Raw genomic sequence first — 13,521 nt, forward strand, 5'->3', positions numbered from 1 at the left:
TACTTTTTTTTTAACTTTTTTTTTTCACATTAAATTTTTTGAACAGGCAATGCATTCATATAATCCAAAAGGTATTAAAAGACATACAGTAATGTCTCCTTCCCATCTGTTTTCCACAGCTACCCATTTCCCTTCCCCTTTCCCACAGACACAACCTTTGTTAATAGTTTTCTTCCAGAGATATTTTATGCATATGTACAAATACAAACATATTTTTAATTCTTTTTAACAGCAGTAATAGTGTATTACATACACTGTTGTGTTCCCTGACTTTTACACTTCATATGTATTTTTGAGATAGTGCCATCTCACTATATATAAAAAGCTTCCTTTTTTGCTTTTCAGCTATATCATATTTGATAGTATGAATGAAACACATCTATTTATAACCAGTCCTCCAAATAGGCTTTTTTGATTGTTTGTAGTCTTTTGCTGTTATTTACATTGGTCTAATACATAACTTTGTGTGTACATCATTTCATGTATATGCCATTTTTATCTGGAGAATAAATTTGTAGAATACAAGGGTTATATCTTTTGTAATTGCCAGATTACCCTCCTTGGTTTTGTGCTAATGTTCTTTTCCACCAACATTGTACTGAAGCTGTGATTTGCCTCACCAATAACCCATTTACTTTTGAATATAATTTTTTTCCCTTAGCACACACACACAGAGAGAGAGAGAGAGAGAAAACTCTCTTACCACAGGAAATAGCATTATAAATGTGGGGAATTTTACTTTGGCATTGCACCAATGTAGATCAAGGTTCTAGTAAGTCTTTTCATCTTAAGGAAAAAAATGTGTATTCCCGTTTTAGCTCTCTAAGATTGTAATAATAGAATTAAGTAGTACAAAAGGTTTACCATTCCATATGTAAGTGCCTATTTGTAAATTGTTTTAAGTGCTTTATCTTAAAGTATATCATAACAAGAATAAGGCAAGAATCTTGTATTAAAGTTCTATCTGTGATTTTCTGAAATATAGGCATTCTTAGTTGCTTAAATATCATTACACGTAGTGAAAATAAAATGATGAGAAAGTTAAATTTTGCCATACTTCTTTTCGTTTCATTTGTATATAATAATTTGTTGAATAGTAAAAACCAGAATGCTTTCCATATGTCTTTAAGCCTGAAAAAAAGTTAGATTCCTTTGAAATTAAATTTCAGCAATGTAGTTAAGTAGAATTTAAACAATTCACAATGCCGACTTTCAGTGCTTCTGAAAGCAGGAAGTGTATTACTGACACGCAGAAATATTCCAGCCCAAAGAACATCCCTACTGCCATATGTGGTAAGAATTTGTCACTAACCCACAAACCACTTCTGTAATGCAGTGAATAAGCAGAATTGGTCTTTGTTGGACATTTCCAATTCAATATGAAAGAACTTTGTTTTGCAGTGTCTTATAAGTAATTATTAGCTTATTCCTTGGTGAGAGCCTGGCACATCATGGGTACTCATGGTTTATTGAGAGAAAGAATAAAGAAACTTGTACATAATTTTTTTAAGGCATGATTTTAAAACTTGGTTATTGGAACCATCAGTTCAAACACAGAAATTACTAGTGTATTTAAGGACTGAGTTAATATTCTGACTCAGCCTGTTAATGACTTTAAATTAAGTTACTTTTATTCTCTTTGCCCTTTTCTTTGCTGCTCATTTGAAATAAGTTTTTTTTTTCTCTTCCATTTGGAGGAGTTTGTAGAATTCCTGAAGCATGATCCAAGTCTAAGAATTTCTACATTATAGGATTTTGTTATTGAAATAAATGTTAATCTTACCTTTGCATTTATGCTAAAAAAAAATTCCTCAGAGTTAATTATTAAGGGATTGGGGAAATTAAGAACTTAGAGAAACAGGAAACTGAGTTGTGAGGAATTGGGATCAACAAAATTCATTAAGATTTTGAAAATATCTGTTTCTCTAAACTTGAATTTTTATTTTCTTGTATTTTAAGCGATTAAGAAGATTGTCTACCAAATATAGAACAGAAAAGATATACCCTACAGCTACTGGAGAAAAAGAAGAAAATGTTAAAAAGAACAGATACAAGGACATACTGCCATGTAAGTTTGAAATGTCCTTGATAGAACAAATAGAAATGCTAATTAGCCTTTTGTAACCTAACAAGCTGTATTCTTTTTTAGTTTGTTAAGGAGGTAGTAATTAACCTCTCTTTCAGAGTACTCTCCAAGATAATAATTTGTAATTGTGCTTATTTTTTCTTCTAATAGTAATTTTTGTTGTTGTTTAGTTTTCTTCCCTTTAAGCATCACAGTTGCTCTAATACTAAATTACTTTTAATTGTTGTTAGCCCAACTGAGAATATCTGTTGTAAACTCTGTTCAAAGAAATTACTTTATTAAAATAAGATAATTTGGACAATTGAATAAATTTCATAAAATAAATGCTTAAAATATTGATTTGTTTAGTCTCTATGCAGAAGAACCTTAATTGATTAATAATGCATGATAGTGTGCCATAAGATGACTCAAACACCTGTGTCTACTATTCTCAGCAGTCTGAATATATATCTCTGATAGCATTATAGTGTAATAATAATATTATAATTATATTCTTAAATAGCAGTTTTCTGGCAAAATAACTATAACTCCAAAACTTAAATATGTCCCCATATTATACAATAAAGCTTTACCTCATACCTACTATCTCTTAAAGTTGTCAATACTTTCTCTTTTTTTTCCATATCTTGAAAATTTCAACTTATTCATTCTTGAGGCTTGTTCTCTAAAATGTTTTGGATAAATTTCCCAGTGACTTTTTAATTGCCAGTTCTGTCGTCTTTTTCTCATTGTTATTCTTTCTGTTAACTATTTTGATGCCATTGACCAGCCCCTTTTTCTAAAATTTTCATCTGTGGAACACTTGCAGATCACCTCCTCCCTCTCTCATTTCCTTCCCTCTCTTCCTCACTAACTTCTTCGCCTGAGTATAATCCTTCATCTTTTTATTGTTCTACGTTTTATCAGCTGTGGATGTGTGGATGGCAAGTTTTAGCAGAGTTAACAGTTGGCAACATAGCATAATGTAAAGAGTTCTGACTCTGAAAGTTCAAATCCTGATTCCACTACTTGCTAGCTATATGCATTGGACTTATCCTCTCTATGCCTTGTTTTTCTTATCTGTAAAATGGAGACTATAATAATAATACTTTATTTTGAGCATTACATAGGTGTTAATATTAAATGCTCAAAGTTGCACCTAGCACATAGTAAGCACTCACTAAGCCTGTGCAAAATACATTCTACTTTTCTCAATCTGTTGTCTTAGACCATCCAGGCTCTGTTACAAAATCACTATAAACTGAGTGGAATATAAACAGCAGTTCTAGCTGGAAAGTCCAAGGTCAAGATTTGGTACCTGATGAAGGCTCACTCTGGTTCATAGGTGATACCTTCTCCCTGCATTCTTACATGGTGAAAGGGGCAAACAATCTCTCTCAGGCCTGCTTAATAAGGTCACTAATTCCATTCACAAGGGTATGACCTAATCACCTCCTAAAGGCCCCCCACCAGTTAATACTGTTAGGTTTCAACACATGAATTTTGGGAGGACACAAACATTCAGACAGTAGCACCAGTCCATCTCAGAATAGTAGGAGATGGCATGGGTTTCTGGACACTTATTAAGCAAAGTAATCTTGAGATAATCTTACATTGTTCTGGAATTGTTAATGCACACATTCAAAGAGACAGTTTCTCCACTTACTTTTTCTGTCATCTAGGGCAGTGATTCCCGAACCTTTTTAGCATCAGGGACCAGTTTCATGGAAGACAATTCTTCCATGCACTGGGGGAGGTAGGGGGATGGTTTCAGGCTAATTCAAGCACATAACATTTATTGTGTACATTATTTCTATTATTATTACATTGGAATTTACAATTAAATAATTATACAATTCACTATTAAAAAAAAAAAAGACATGAATGGAAGCGGTAAATAAAATAATGGGCAGGCCACGCGTGGATTAAAATAAATGTTGGATTCCGACTTAATGTCTGCCATCAGATGCAGCTGTGTAATTGAAGTATATCAACATACTTGCTACTCACTGACAGGATTTTGAAACAAGTTTGCAAGCAATTAATTTACTATGGTCTCTGTAGTCAAACCTCACTGCTAATGTTAATCTGTATTTTCAGCCACTTCCCAGTGCTGGCTTCATTACCTGAGCTCCAACTCAGATCATCAGGCATTAGATTCTCATAAGGAGCACACAACCTAGATCTTTTGCATGCACAGTTGACAATAGGGTTCCCACTCCTATATGAATCTAATGCCACAGCTGATATGAGCTTATATGGTAATACCAGTGTTGAGAAGCTGCTGTAAATACAGATGAAGTTTAGCTCACTTGCCTGCAGCTCGCTTCCTGCTATGCAGCCCAGTTCCTAACTGTTAATGGTTCTGTGGTCCAGGAATTGGGGACCCCTAATCTGGGGAAATAAATCTTAAATAGCTGTAGGTTTCTACTTTTATATACTGTTTTACCAAAAAAAAAAACTTTCAGCATATACTGTGTTGGAGTCTCACTCTGTCGCCCAGGCTGTGTCATGATCATAGCTCACTGTAGGCTCAACCTCCTTGGCTCAGGTAATCCTTCCACCACAGCCTCCTGAATAGTTGGGACTACAGGTGTGCACCCCCATGCCTAGCTAATTTTTTTATTTTTTTTAGAGACAAGGACTTGCTAAGTTACCTAGGCTGGTTTAGAACTCCTGGGCTCAAGCAGTTATCTTGCCTCTGCCTCCCCGAGTGCTGGGATTATAGGCATGAGCCACTATGCTCAACTCCCAGTCACTTATTAATAACATTTATATTGTGTAAATTGTTATATACCTTTTAGAAGGCAAGTAGCAATTCTTCTGTTAGGAATTTATCCTATAGCAATACTGGTAACATATATATATAGCAGTCTTCATTGTAATAGTGTTTTTAAATCAGAAAAAATGGCCCTTCAGTAGCATAGCTGGTTAAAAAATAGTGACACAGCCGGGCTCGGTGGCTCAGCCTGTAATCCCGCGCCTTTGGGAGGCTGAGGTGAGTGGATTGCCTGAGCCCGCGGGTTTGAGACCCGCCTGGGCAGCAAGACCTCATCTCTACAATAAATCAAAAAATCAGCTGGGCTGGTAGCGCATGCCTGTAAATCCAGCTACTTGTAAGGTGAGGCGGAAGGATCGCCGGAGCCCAGCAGGTCGAGGCTGCGGTGGCCGGGAGCGGCCACTGCACTCCAGTCTGGGCGACAGAGTGAGACTCCATCAAAAAAAAAAATAGTGACACATCCATATAATGGGATTCCCTGTTATACTAAAAAGAATAAGATAGGTATATATAATTTTTTGTTGTTGTAGGAATTTCACTCTGTTGCCCAGGCTAGAGTGCAGTGGCACACTCACGGCCACCACAGCCTCAACCTTCTGGGCTCAAGTGATCCTTCTGCCTCAGCATTCCAAGTAGCTGGAACCATAGGTGGCACCATCACACCCAGCTAATTTTTTGATTATTGTAGAAACAAAGTCTCGCCAAGTTGCCCAGGCTGGTCTTGAACCCCTGGACTCAGGCAGTCCTCTCACCTCCACCTCCCAAAGTGCTAGGATTACAGGCTTGAGCTAGCACGCCCTGCTAGGATATTTATTCACTGAAGAGCAACAAGGTGCAGAGCACTGTGTATAGGATAATTGCATTTATGTAGTAGTTTTTCAAAGTGTATCAGTATATGTATAAAAATTACATTTGGAAAAAAAAAAAAAGAATCTTAAAATGATGTCTTGTGACCTGGTTCGGTGGCTCAGCCTATAATCCCAGCACTTTGGGAGGCCTAGGCGAGTGGATTACCTGAGCCCACGGGTAATCCCACTTGGGCGACTTGGCAAGACCTCGTCTCTACAGTAAATCAAAAAACTTAAGTGGGTATGGTAACACACGCCTGTAGTTCCGGCTACTTAGAAGGCTGAGGCGGAAGGATTGCTGGAGCCCAGCAGGTCGAGGCTGCAGTGACCTGGAGCATGCCGCTGCACTCCAGTCTGGGTGACAGAGTGAGACTCCAACAAGGAAAAAAAAAAAGATGTCTTACTGGGAAAGAGCCCTAGAGTTGAAGGACAGGGGAAGGCTTTTCATTTTATACATTTCTTTGAGATCTAATTTTTATCATGTACATAATTTCTTAAGAAATAAGAAAAATTGCCTAATAAGAAATTTGGCAAATGAGCTTGTGTATCAGTGGTTACTATTCATCAGTCACTTGGTATATTTATTAAAAGCCACAGAGGCTTGAACCCTAGACTGCTATAATCTGGGATGATGCTCTGGAATTTGTATTTTTAAAGAGATTCAGAGATGAATCCGATTGCAACTTTAATGCATTGCTTTACATCATTTGTTGTTGTTGTTTCTAATATCTATTTTCTTTTTAGTCAGTGTAATGTTAGAACTTAATCTACTAGTACCTAGAATCATTTTTTATTAATTGTTTTTTAAAGTAAAATGTTCTTAGTTATCTATTTAACCTTATTTACGCTTCATTAGAAAATACCTGTGTGCAACCTACGTAATTTATGAAATCATTTTTTTTCTTGTAGTTGATCACAGCCGAGTTAAGTTGACTTTAAAGACTCCTTCTCAAGATTCAGACTATATCAATGCAAATTTTATTAAGGTATGTATTTAAATGTTTCTCTACGGGGCCTGGCGCAGTGGCTCACATCTATAATCCCAGCACTTTGAGAGAAAGAGACGAGAGGATTGCCTAAGCCCAGTGCTTCAAGACCAGCCTGGGCAAACTGGTGAGACCTCATCTCTACAATAAATCAAAAAATTAGCCAGGTATGGTGGCATGTGCCTGTAGTTCCAGTACTTGGAAGGTTGAGGCGGAAGGATTGCCTGAGCCCACCAGGTCGAGGCTGCAGTGGTCATGAGAGTGCCACTGCACTCCAGCCTGGGCAGCAGAGTTAGACTCCAACTCATAAATAAATAAATAAAATATGTACAAATATCATATATAAAAACTGAAAATTATACTGTCATATAGCTAGAGAAATTCAAAACACGGAATAGCTGGTGAAACAAATTAAAGCCTTTTATTTAAAAGCAATTGAGTGACAGTTTGTATCTTATCTCTGTTGATAATCATACAAGAATGTGACTGCTTTTGATTAAAGGGTATCTAGGCAAAAGTTATCTAAAAAAGACTATTTAATCTTAGATTTTGGGTTGTCACCTGAAATAATGAAAGTGTCAAAAATTTATGTTCTATAATTTTTAATCAGTATTATCCAGCAATTCCAGCCCTAGTAATTTATCCTAGGAAATTATTCAAAGGAGCAAGGGTGTTTACTGCAATATTATTTTCAAGAATGATTAAAACAACCTATATGGGTCAACAACAAAGAATGATCATATACATTTGTAGACAAAAACTCAAAGGGATAACTGAGAAGATAACTTAGTCATAGGTAAAGTGTTTATAAGTCTTCAGTGTAAAGGAAGAAACAAAATGTTATTTCTGTTATTTATCACAAAACTAAGCAAAAATTGTGTATCTATATGAATAAGGAAGTTAGAAAGAAGCACATATAATTATGTGCCAGAGCAGAGATTTCATTTTTATTTATTTTGCTATTGGTACCAGGTTTGGTCAGTTTTAAAAGGTTTAATAAAATTGGTATGTAGGAAGATAGTAGGTATGACAGAGAAGCATCGTGCCTGGCTAGTTGTTTTTTGTGATTTATTGTAGAGATGAGGTCTCACCCAGTTGCCCAGGCTGGTCTCGAATTGAGGCAATCTTTTTGCCTCGGCCTCCCAAAGTGCTGGGATTATAGGCTGAGCCTCCATGTCCAGCCTTTAATTATTCTTAATGGCACTGGTTCATGCTCTGATTCAGTTATGTGCTGGTTTAGTATTTTAGTCAGCTATTCTGTTTGGTACATTCTCATGTTTATTAAAAACTAGTATAGTGGATGCTTGATAAGCTTTTAAGTTGAATAGATCATTGAAGGTAGCTATGGAAGAAACTAGCTAAGGAAGAACTATTAATTAGTTTTAGTATTATTTGTACAATCAATGCATGTGCTTATATTTCTGCTAGTTAGCTTTGTTAACTAGGTATTGGAGCTTCTGTTTTTAATTCCTAGGTAAATAATAATTTTTAATTCACATAAGGGAGTCCTTAATTGCCTATTCTGTATACCATGTCTAATAAACACACAAAAATAATAACAATCACCGAAAGGTAAATGAATTGAAAATATTTCACCATACTTTTTATGTGCAATAAAAAGAAACCTACTTTAGAAATGCTTTAGGTTAAAGCAGTATATTACTAATAAAATTTGAAATCTTAAAATTGAGGTAATGAAATATTTTTGTTAACCATAATAATGTGAAATTTGCTTTTAATCATTTTAGGGTGTCTATGGGCCAAAAGCATATGTGGCAACCCAAGGACCTTTAGCAAATACAGTAATAGATTTTTGGAGGATGATATGGGAGTACAATGTTGTAGTAAGTGGTTTTTCATAATATGTTTTGAGAAGTATATATGTGATAACATAGAATGTTTTACTGAATAAGGAATGAGAGGACTTTTTAGCCATAATGATATATTCAGTTATAGCTGATGTTTACTGTATGTTTAGGATGTCTCATTAAATTCTCACAAACTAGTCTAAATATTTTAAGAGGGTGTAATAATAATAATTTTTTTTTTAGAAAGCAGGATTTATTGAGGACAGAAAAGCTCCCACAGTGGGAGGGACCCGAAGGGGTTGCCCGTGCAATAATAATTTAAATCTTACCCTAAGTCAGTGACCAGTAATATAGCTACCAAATAACTTACAGAAAGCAGAAAATAATTAGTGCTTTAATAGATTAATAAAATGCATGGTAGTACAGTCATATTCTTAGCCTTTTTCTAGCCATACCCTTTTGAGTCCTACTTCCCAGGAAAATATATGTAAGCATATAACGTAAATTGTTATACAAAGTATAAGCCAATTAGCTGAACATCCCCCAAGCTCCACTGAAGTTCATTTACTCAGCAGCATATCAAAGCCATTGGTGTTTTTTGTTTTTGTTTTGTTTTTTTTGTTGAGTCGGAGTCTCACTCTGTCACCCAGGCTGGAGTGCGGTGGCATGTTCATCATGCTGCAGCCTCAACCTGCTGGTCTCAGGTGGTCCTTCCAAGTAGCTGGACCCACAGGCAAGCTCCTCCATGCTCGGCTAATTTTTTTTGACTTATTGTAGAAATGAGGCTCACTATGTTGCTCAGGCTGGTCTCAAACTCCTGAGCTCAGGCAATCCTCTTGCCTCCTCCTCCCAAAGTGCTGGGATTTTAGGCATGAAAGCCATTGGTATTTTAATTTTCTCTTGCTCTGGTGGCTGAAGGGAAATAGTGTGCCCTTAGATTTGGAAGCAGAAAAATTAATGAGTTAGGATGCCGCAAAGAGCTCCCCTGTACTACTGCTTTGTATCTGGATGGTTTTGGTTGTATGGATATGGAAAATCAGTAATGTGGAGCTCTGACTGTGAACATTGTAATAGGCTTTTTCTCTGGAGTTATAATGATGCCAAAGCATTGGCATCCTCTGTTAGTCTTTGAAAGAATAGTAAAATGGGGGGGAAAGTGATGTCTTAGTATTGCCGTTACTTCCATTTAAAACTAGGTTACTGGAGGATTGACTGGGAAAAAGCATGCAGAAACTTTCTGGACAATGGGAACATCCTATAACTTGATAGGAATTTGTGTTTCACAGATGTATTTGTCAAAATTTGAGGAGTACAAATGCAAAGATTTGTGCCTTTCATTATTTGTAAAATTTATCTCTAAAGAAAAATACTATAAACTGTAAAAATTGTTGAGTTCTAAATAATGATATGCATTTGCATGCTGAGGTATTTAGGGGGAAGTGTACTGGTGTCCACAATTTACTTTGAAATACATTTAACAAATAAGATGGATTGATAGAGAAGTAACCTTGATAAAACAATGATAGTGAAATGTTCATGGTAGAATACAGATGATGGCTATACAATGTGTTTAAGTAAAATTCTTTTAACTTTGCTGTATGTTTAAATGTTTGCATTATAAAATGTTGGGAGATTGATATGACCTTTATATTTAAAGGTGATGCTGAATTAAATACATTCTATATTTAGATAATTCTATTAGATGTGTTGTTAATTAATAGTGCTATTTAATTAGGTAAATATCCCAAAAGTGGCATTTTCAAAAGTCAGAAGTAAATATATGAGTAACATAATCTAATTCAAACTAAATAAATCATGTTAACTGGAACCAGTTTAATTTGTTGCTCATATAGTTAGACTTTATTTGGAAGGTGTGATTTTCGTAATTTCTTTAACTTATACTTTTACATTAAAGCTCCTTTTTAAAACAAGCCAGGTGTACTTCTCAGGGTCAAAAGTAATTCTTGAAAATTATATTTTATTAGAAAGTAAAATTGTGTTTGATGAAGTTTTCATTTCACTCTTTACCACCACTTCTTTTTAGATCATTGTAATGGCCTGTCGAGAATTTGAGATGGGACGGGTATGTATACCTATTCCTCTTACTATTTCTAGGGGTTAATATTTCTGGTCTTTTATTATTATTGTAGTCTGAGTATATGTAGTTAAAGTAGATACGTCTTTTAATTTGGGTTTCTTCTATTCCTTTTATTTAATACAAACTAATCTCTAAAGCAAATAAAGTTTTTAAAAAATGTTTTGTAATTAACATTTTATGGTATGTAGGCATACCTCAGAGATGTTGCAGGTTCAGTTTCCTACCAACACAGTAAAGCAAGTCACATGAAGTTTCTTATTTCCTAGTGCATATAAAAGTTATGTTCACACTATATTGCAGTCTATTAAGTATTTAATAACCCTATGCCTTAAAAGTTTATACCTTAATTTAAGAATATTTGATTACTAAAAAATGTTAGCATTCATCTGAACCTTCAGCAAGTCATATTCCTTTTGCTGGTGGAAGGTCTCACCTCGATGTAGCTGCTAGACTGATCAGGGTAGGACTTGCTGAAGGTTGGGATGGCTGTGGCAATTCTTAAAATAAGTCAACAATGAAGTTTGCCACATCAATTGACTCTTCCTTTCATGAAAGATTTTTCTGTAGCATATAATGTACTTGATAGCATTTTACCTACTATAGAGTTTCTTTCAAAGTTGGACTGACCTCTCAAACTCTGCCACTACTTTATCAATTAAGTTGATATAATATTTTAAATCCAGCCCTTTGTTATATCAACAGTGCTTACAGCATCTTCACCAGGAGTAGATTCCATCTCAAGAAACCACTTTTTTTACTCACCCATAAGAAGCAGCTCCTCATCTGTTCTAAGTTTCTATCATGAGATTACAGCAATTCAGTTCTAACTTCAGGCTTCACTTCCCACTTCTAATTCTAGTTCTCTTGCTATTTCCACCACATTTGTAATTACTAAAGTCTTAAATTCCTCAAAGTTATCAAGAGGTTGGCATCAACTTCTTCCATGCTCCTGTTAATGATATTTTGACCTCCTCCCGTGAATCACAAATGGCATCTAGAATGGTGGATCCTTTCCAGAATGTTTTCAGTTTCCCCAAATCCATCAAAGGAATCACTATCTATGGCAGATGTAGCCTTACAAAGTATATTTTTAAATAATAAGGCTTGAAAGTCTAAATTACTCCTTGATCTATAAGCTATAGAGTGGATGTTGGGTTAGCAGGCCTGAAAACATGATTAATCTCCTTGTGCATCTCCTTCAGAGCTTTTGGGTGGCCAAAAGGAATTCTTTTTCCTTCTTTCTTTTTTGAGCAGTAGTCCTCAAATGTGGGCATGAAATATTTGGTAAGCCATGCTGTAAAGAGATGTATTGTCATCCAGGGTTTGTTCTATTTATAGCACACAGGCAGAGTAGATTTAGCATAATTCCCTTAAAATTTTTTTACAGAGACTAGGTCTTGCTTTGTCAGCCTGGCTGGAATGCAGCGGTCAGATCATAGGTGACTGCAGCCTCGAGCTCCTGAATTCAAACTATCCTCCACCTTCAGAGTAGCTGAGACTAGAGGCATGAGCCAATATGCCTGGCTAATTTTTTTTTTTTTTTTAATATAGAGCCAGAGTCTCACTGATTAACCCAGGCTGAACTCCTGGGCTCAAGTGATCCTCCCTTAGTAGTCTTCAAATATTTAATGGTACTATATGTAGAATACCATGTATGGGCTGAAATAAACAGGTATTTAAAAATAGGAATAAAATTGAGCAAATAAAACTGCATTAAATATTAATGCCTTGATTTATAGTCTGAATATTCTGGTTAATTATTTAGTTGGAATATTCTGATTAGTCTGTTTGCAAATACCAGTTACTTTTTGTTGTTTTTTTTTAATACTGGCATAAAAGGCAAGAGAAGAAAATTTCTCACTCTTGTTTTTTAACATTGGTATTTTTATGCTCTGTACAAGTAACATTCATTTTACAACCATTGTGATACCCTGTAGCATCATTTCTTAAGTTCTTATTATAAGAATGATAATATATTTACAGAGAATAAGTATTTAAATAAAACTTAAATGTGACTTTCTGTAGACATTACGTACAAATCAAAATTAAAAAACAAATTACATGGCGATTTTATTTGACTTTTTCTTTACTAATATGGCTCATTAATATACTAAAAATCATTTTTAATTGGTAAAAAAAATTTTTAGGCGATGTTACGAAAGATATTACATCTCAGTTATATGAGATGTTATATAAATAATTGGGAAACTTTATTTAAATAATTTCTTTTATTTCTCCCAACCATATCCTTTATCAATATTAAGTAATGTTGGACAAAAAAATGAATAATCTAAGTTTAAAAAACATAAAAGCTAAGAAATTATTAAGTAACCAATTTATCTATATGTGTCAATATATACTTCAGTACTATTGTTAATCAGTTGTATTAAGAAATTTAAACTTCATTCTCTTAATATTTTCCTAAGCTACTGTTAAGGTTTAGGATTTATTTCTCTTTTCATTCTATTAATAAGCATACATTGGTCAGGTGCAATGGCTGATGCCTGTAATCCCAGCACTTTGGGAGGCCAAGACAAGAGGATTTCCTGAAGTCAGGAGTTTGAGACCAGCCTGGGCACATGACGAGACCTCATCTCTGCAATAAATCAAAAAATTAGTCAGAGTTAGTGGCGTTTGTCTGTAGTCCCACTGTGCCCAGCCTACCTGTTGTTTCAAGCTTTTGAAATATTAGTAATATCTACTGTAAGTTAATCTGCCCTGTGAGCAGTACTGTCAACCTATAGTTTATTCTAGCCTTTAGGTGCTAACTCTACTTACTGTATTTGGAACTTAATTAGAAATTGATGAACTGAATGTATTTTGCACTGCCAAAATTTTTTTTTTTTTTTTCATTAATCAGTATTTTTTATTATGGTTTTGTGGGGTACAGTTAAGGGATAGGTGTACAATGACGTTTCATTCAGGCACCCTGTAGAT

The 13,521-nt window shown here is 35.0% G+C and overlaps 1 protein-coding gene across 2 annotated transcripts in view; it reads left to right on the forward strand.

The window, feature by feature from the left end:
• Positions 1-1,955: 1,955 nt before the first annotated feature.
• Positions 1,956-13,521, forward strand: part of PTPN12 (protein tyrosine phosphatase, non-receptor type 12) — a 61,363-nt gene continuing 49,797 nt past the window's right edge. Inside the window, exons 1-4 of one of the 2 annotated variants that reach the window (XM_008066001.2) lie at positions 1,956-2,068; positions 6,602-6,678; positions 8,427-8,522; positions 10,531-10,569. In XM_008066001.2, coding sequence (XP_008064192.1) covers positions 8,499-8,522; positions 10,531-10,569 — 63 coding nt within the window. In that variant the 5' untranslated portion in view covers positions 1,956-2,068; positions 6,602-6,678; positions 8,427-8,498. The remainder of the gene's footprint in view (positions 2,069-6,601; positions 6,679-8,426; positions 8,523-10,530; positions 10,570-13,521) is intronic. The other variant, XM_021716520.1, reaches the window with a different exon arrangement.

This window comes from Carlito syrichta, unplaced genomic scaffold (genome assembly GCF_000164805.1).
Source record: "Carlito syrichta isolate Samal-C Ts95f unplaced genomic scaffold, Tarsius_syrichta-2.0.1 Scaffold308833, whole genome shotgun sequence".
In the NCBI taxonomy this organism is placed as follows: domain Eukaryota; kingdom Metazoa; phylum Chordata; class Mammalia; order Primates; family Tarsiidae; genus Carlito; species Carlito syrichta.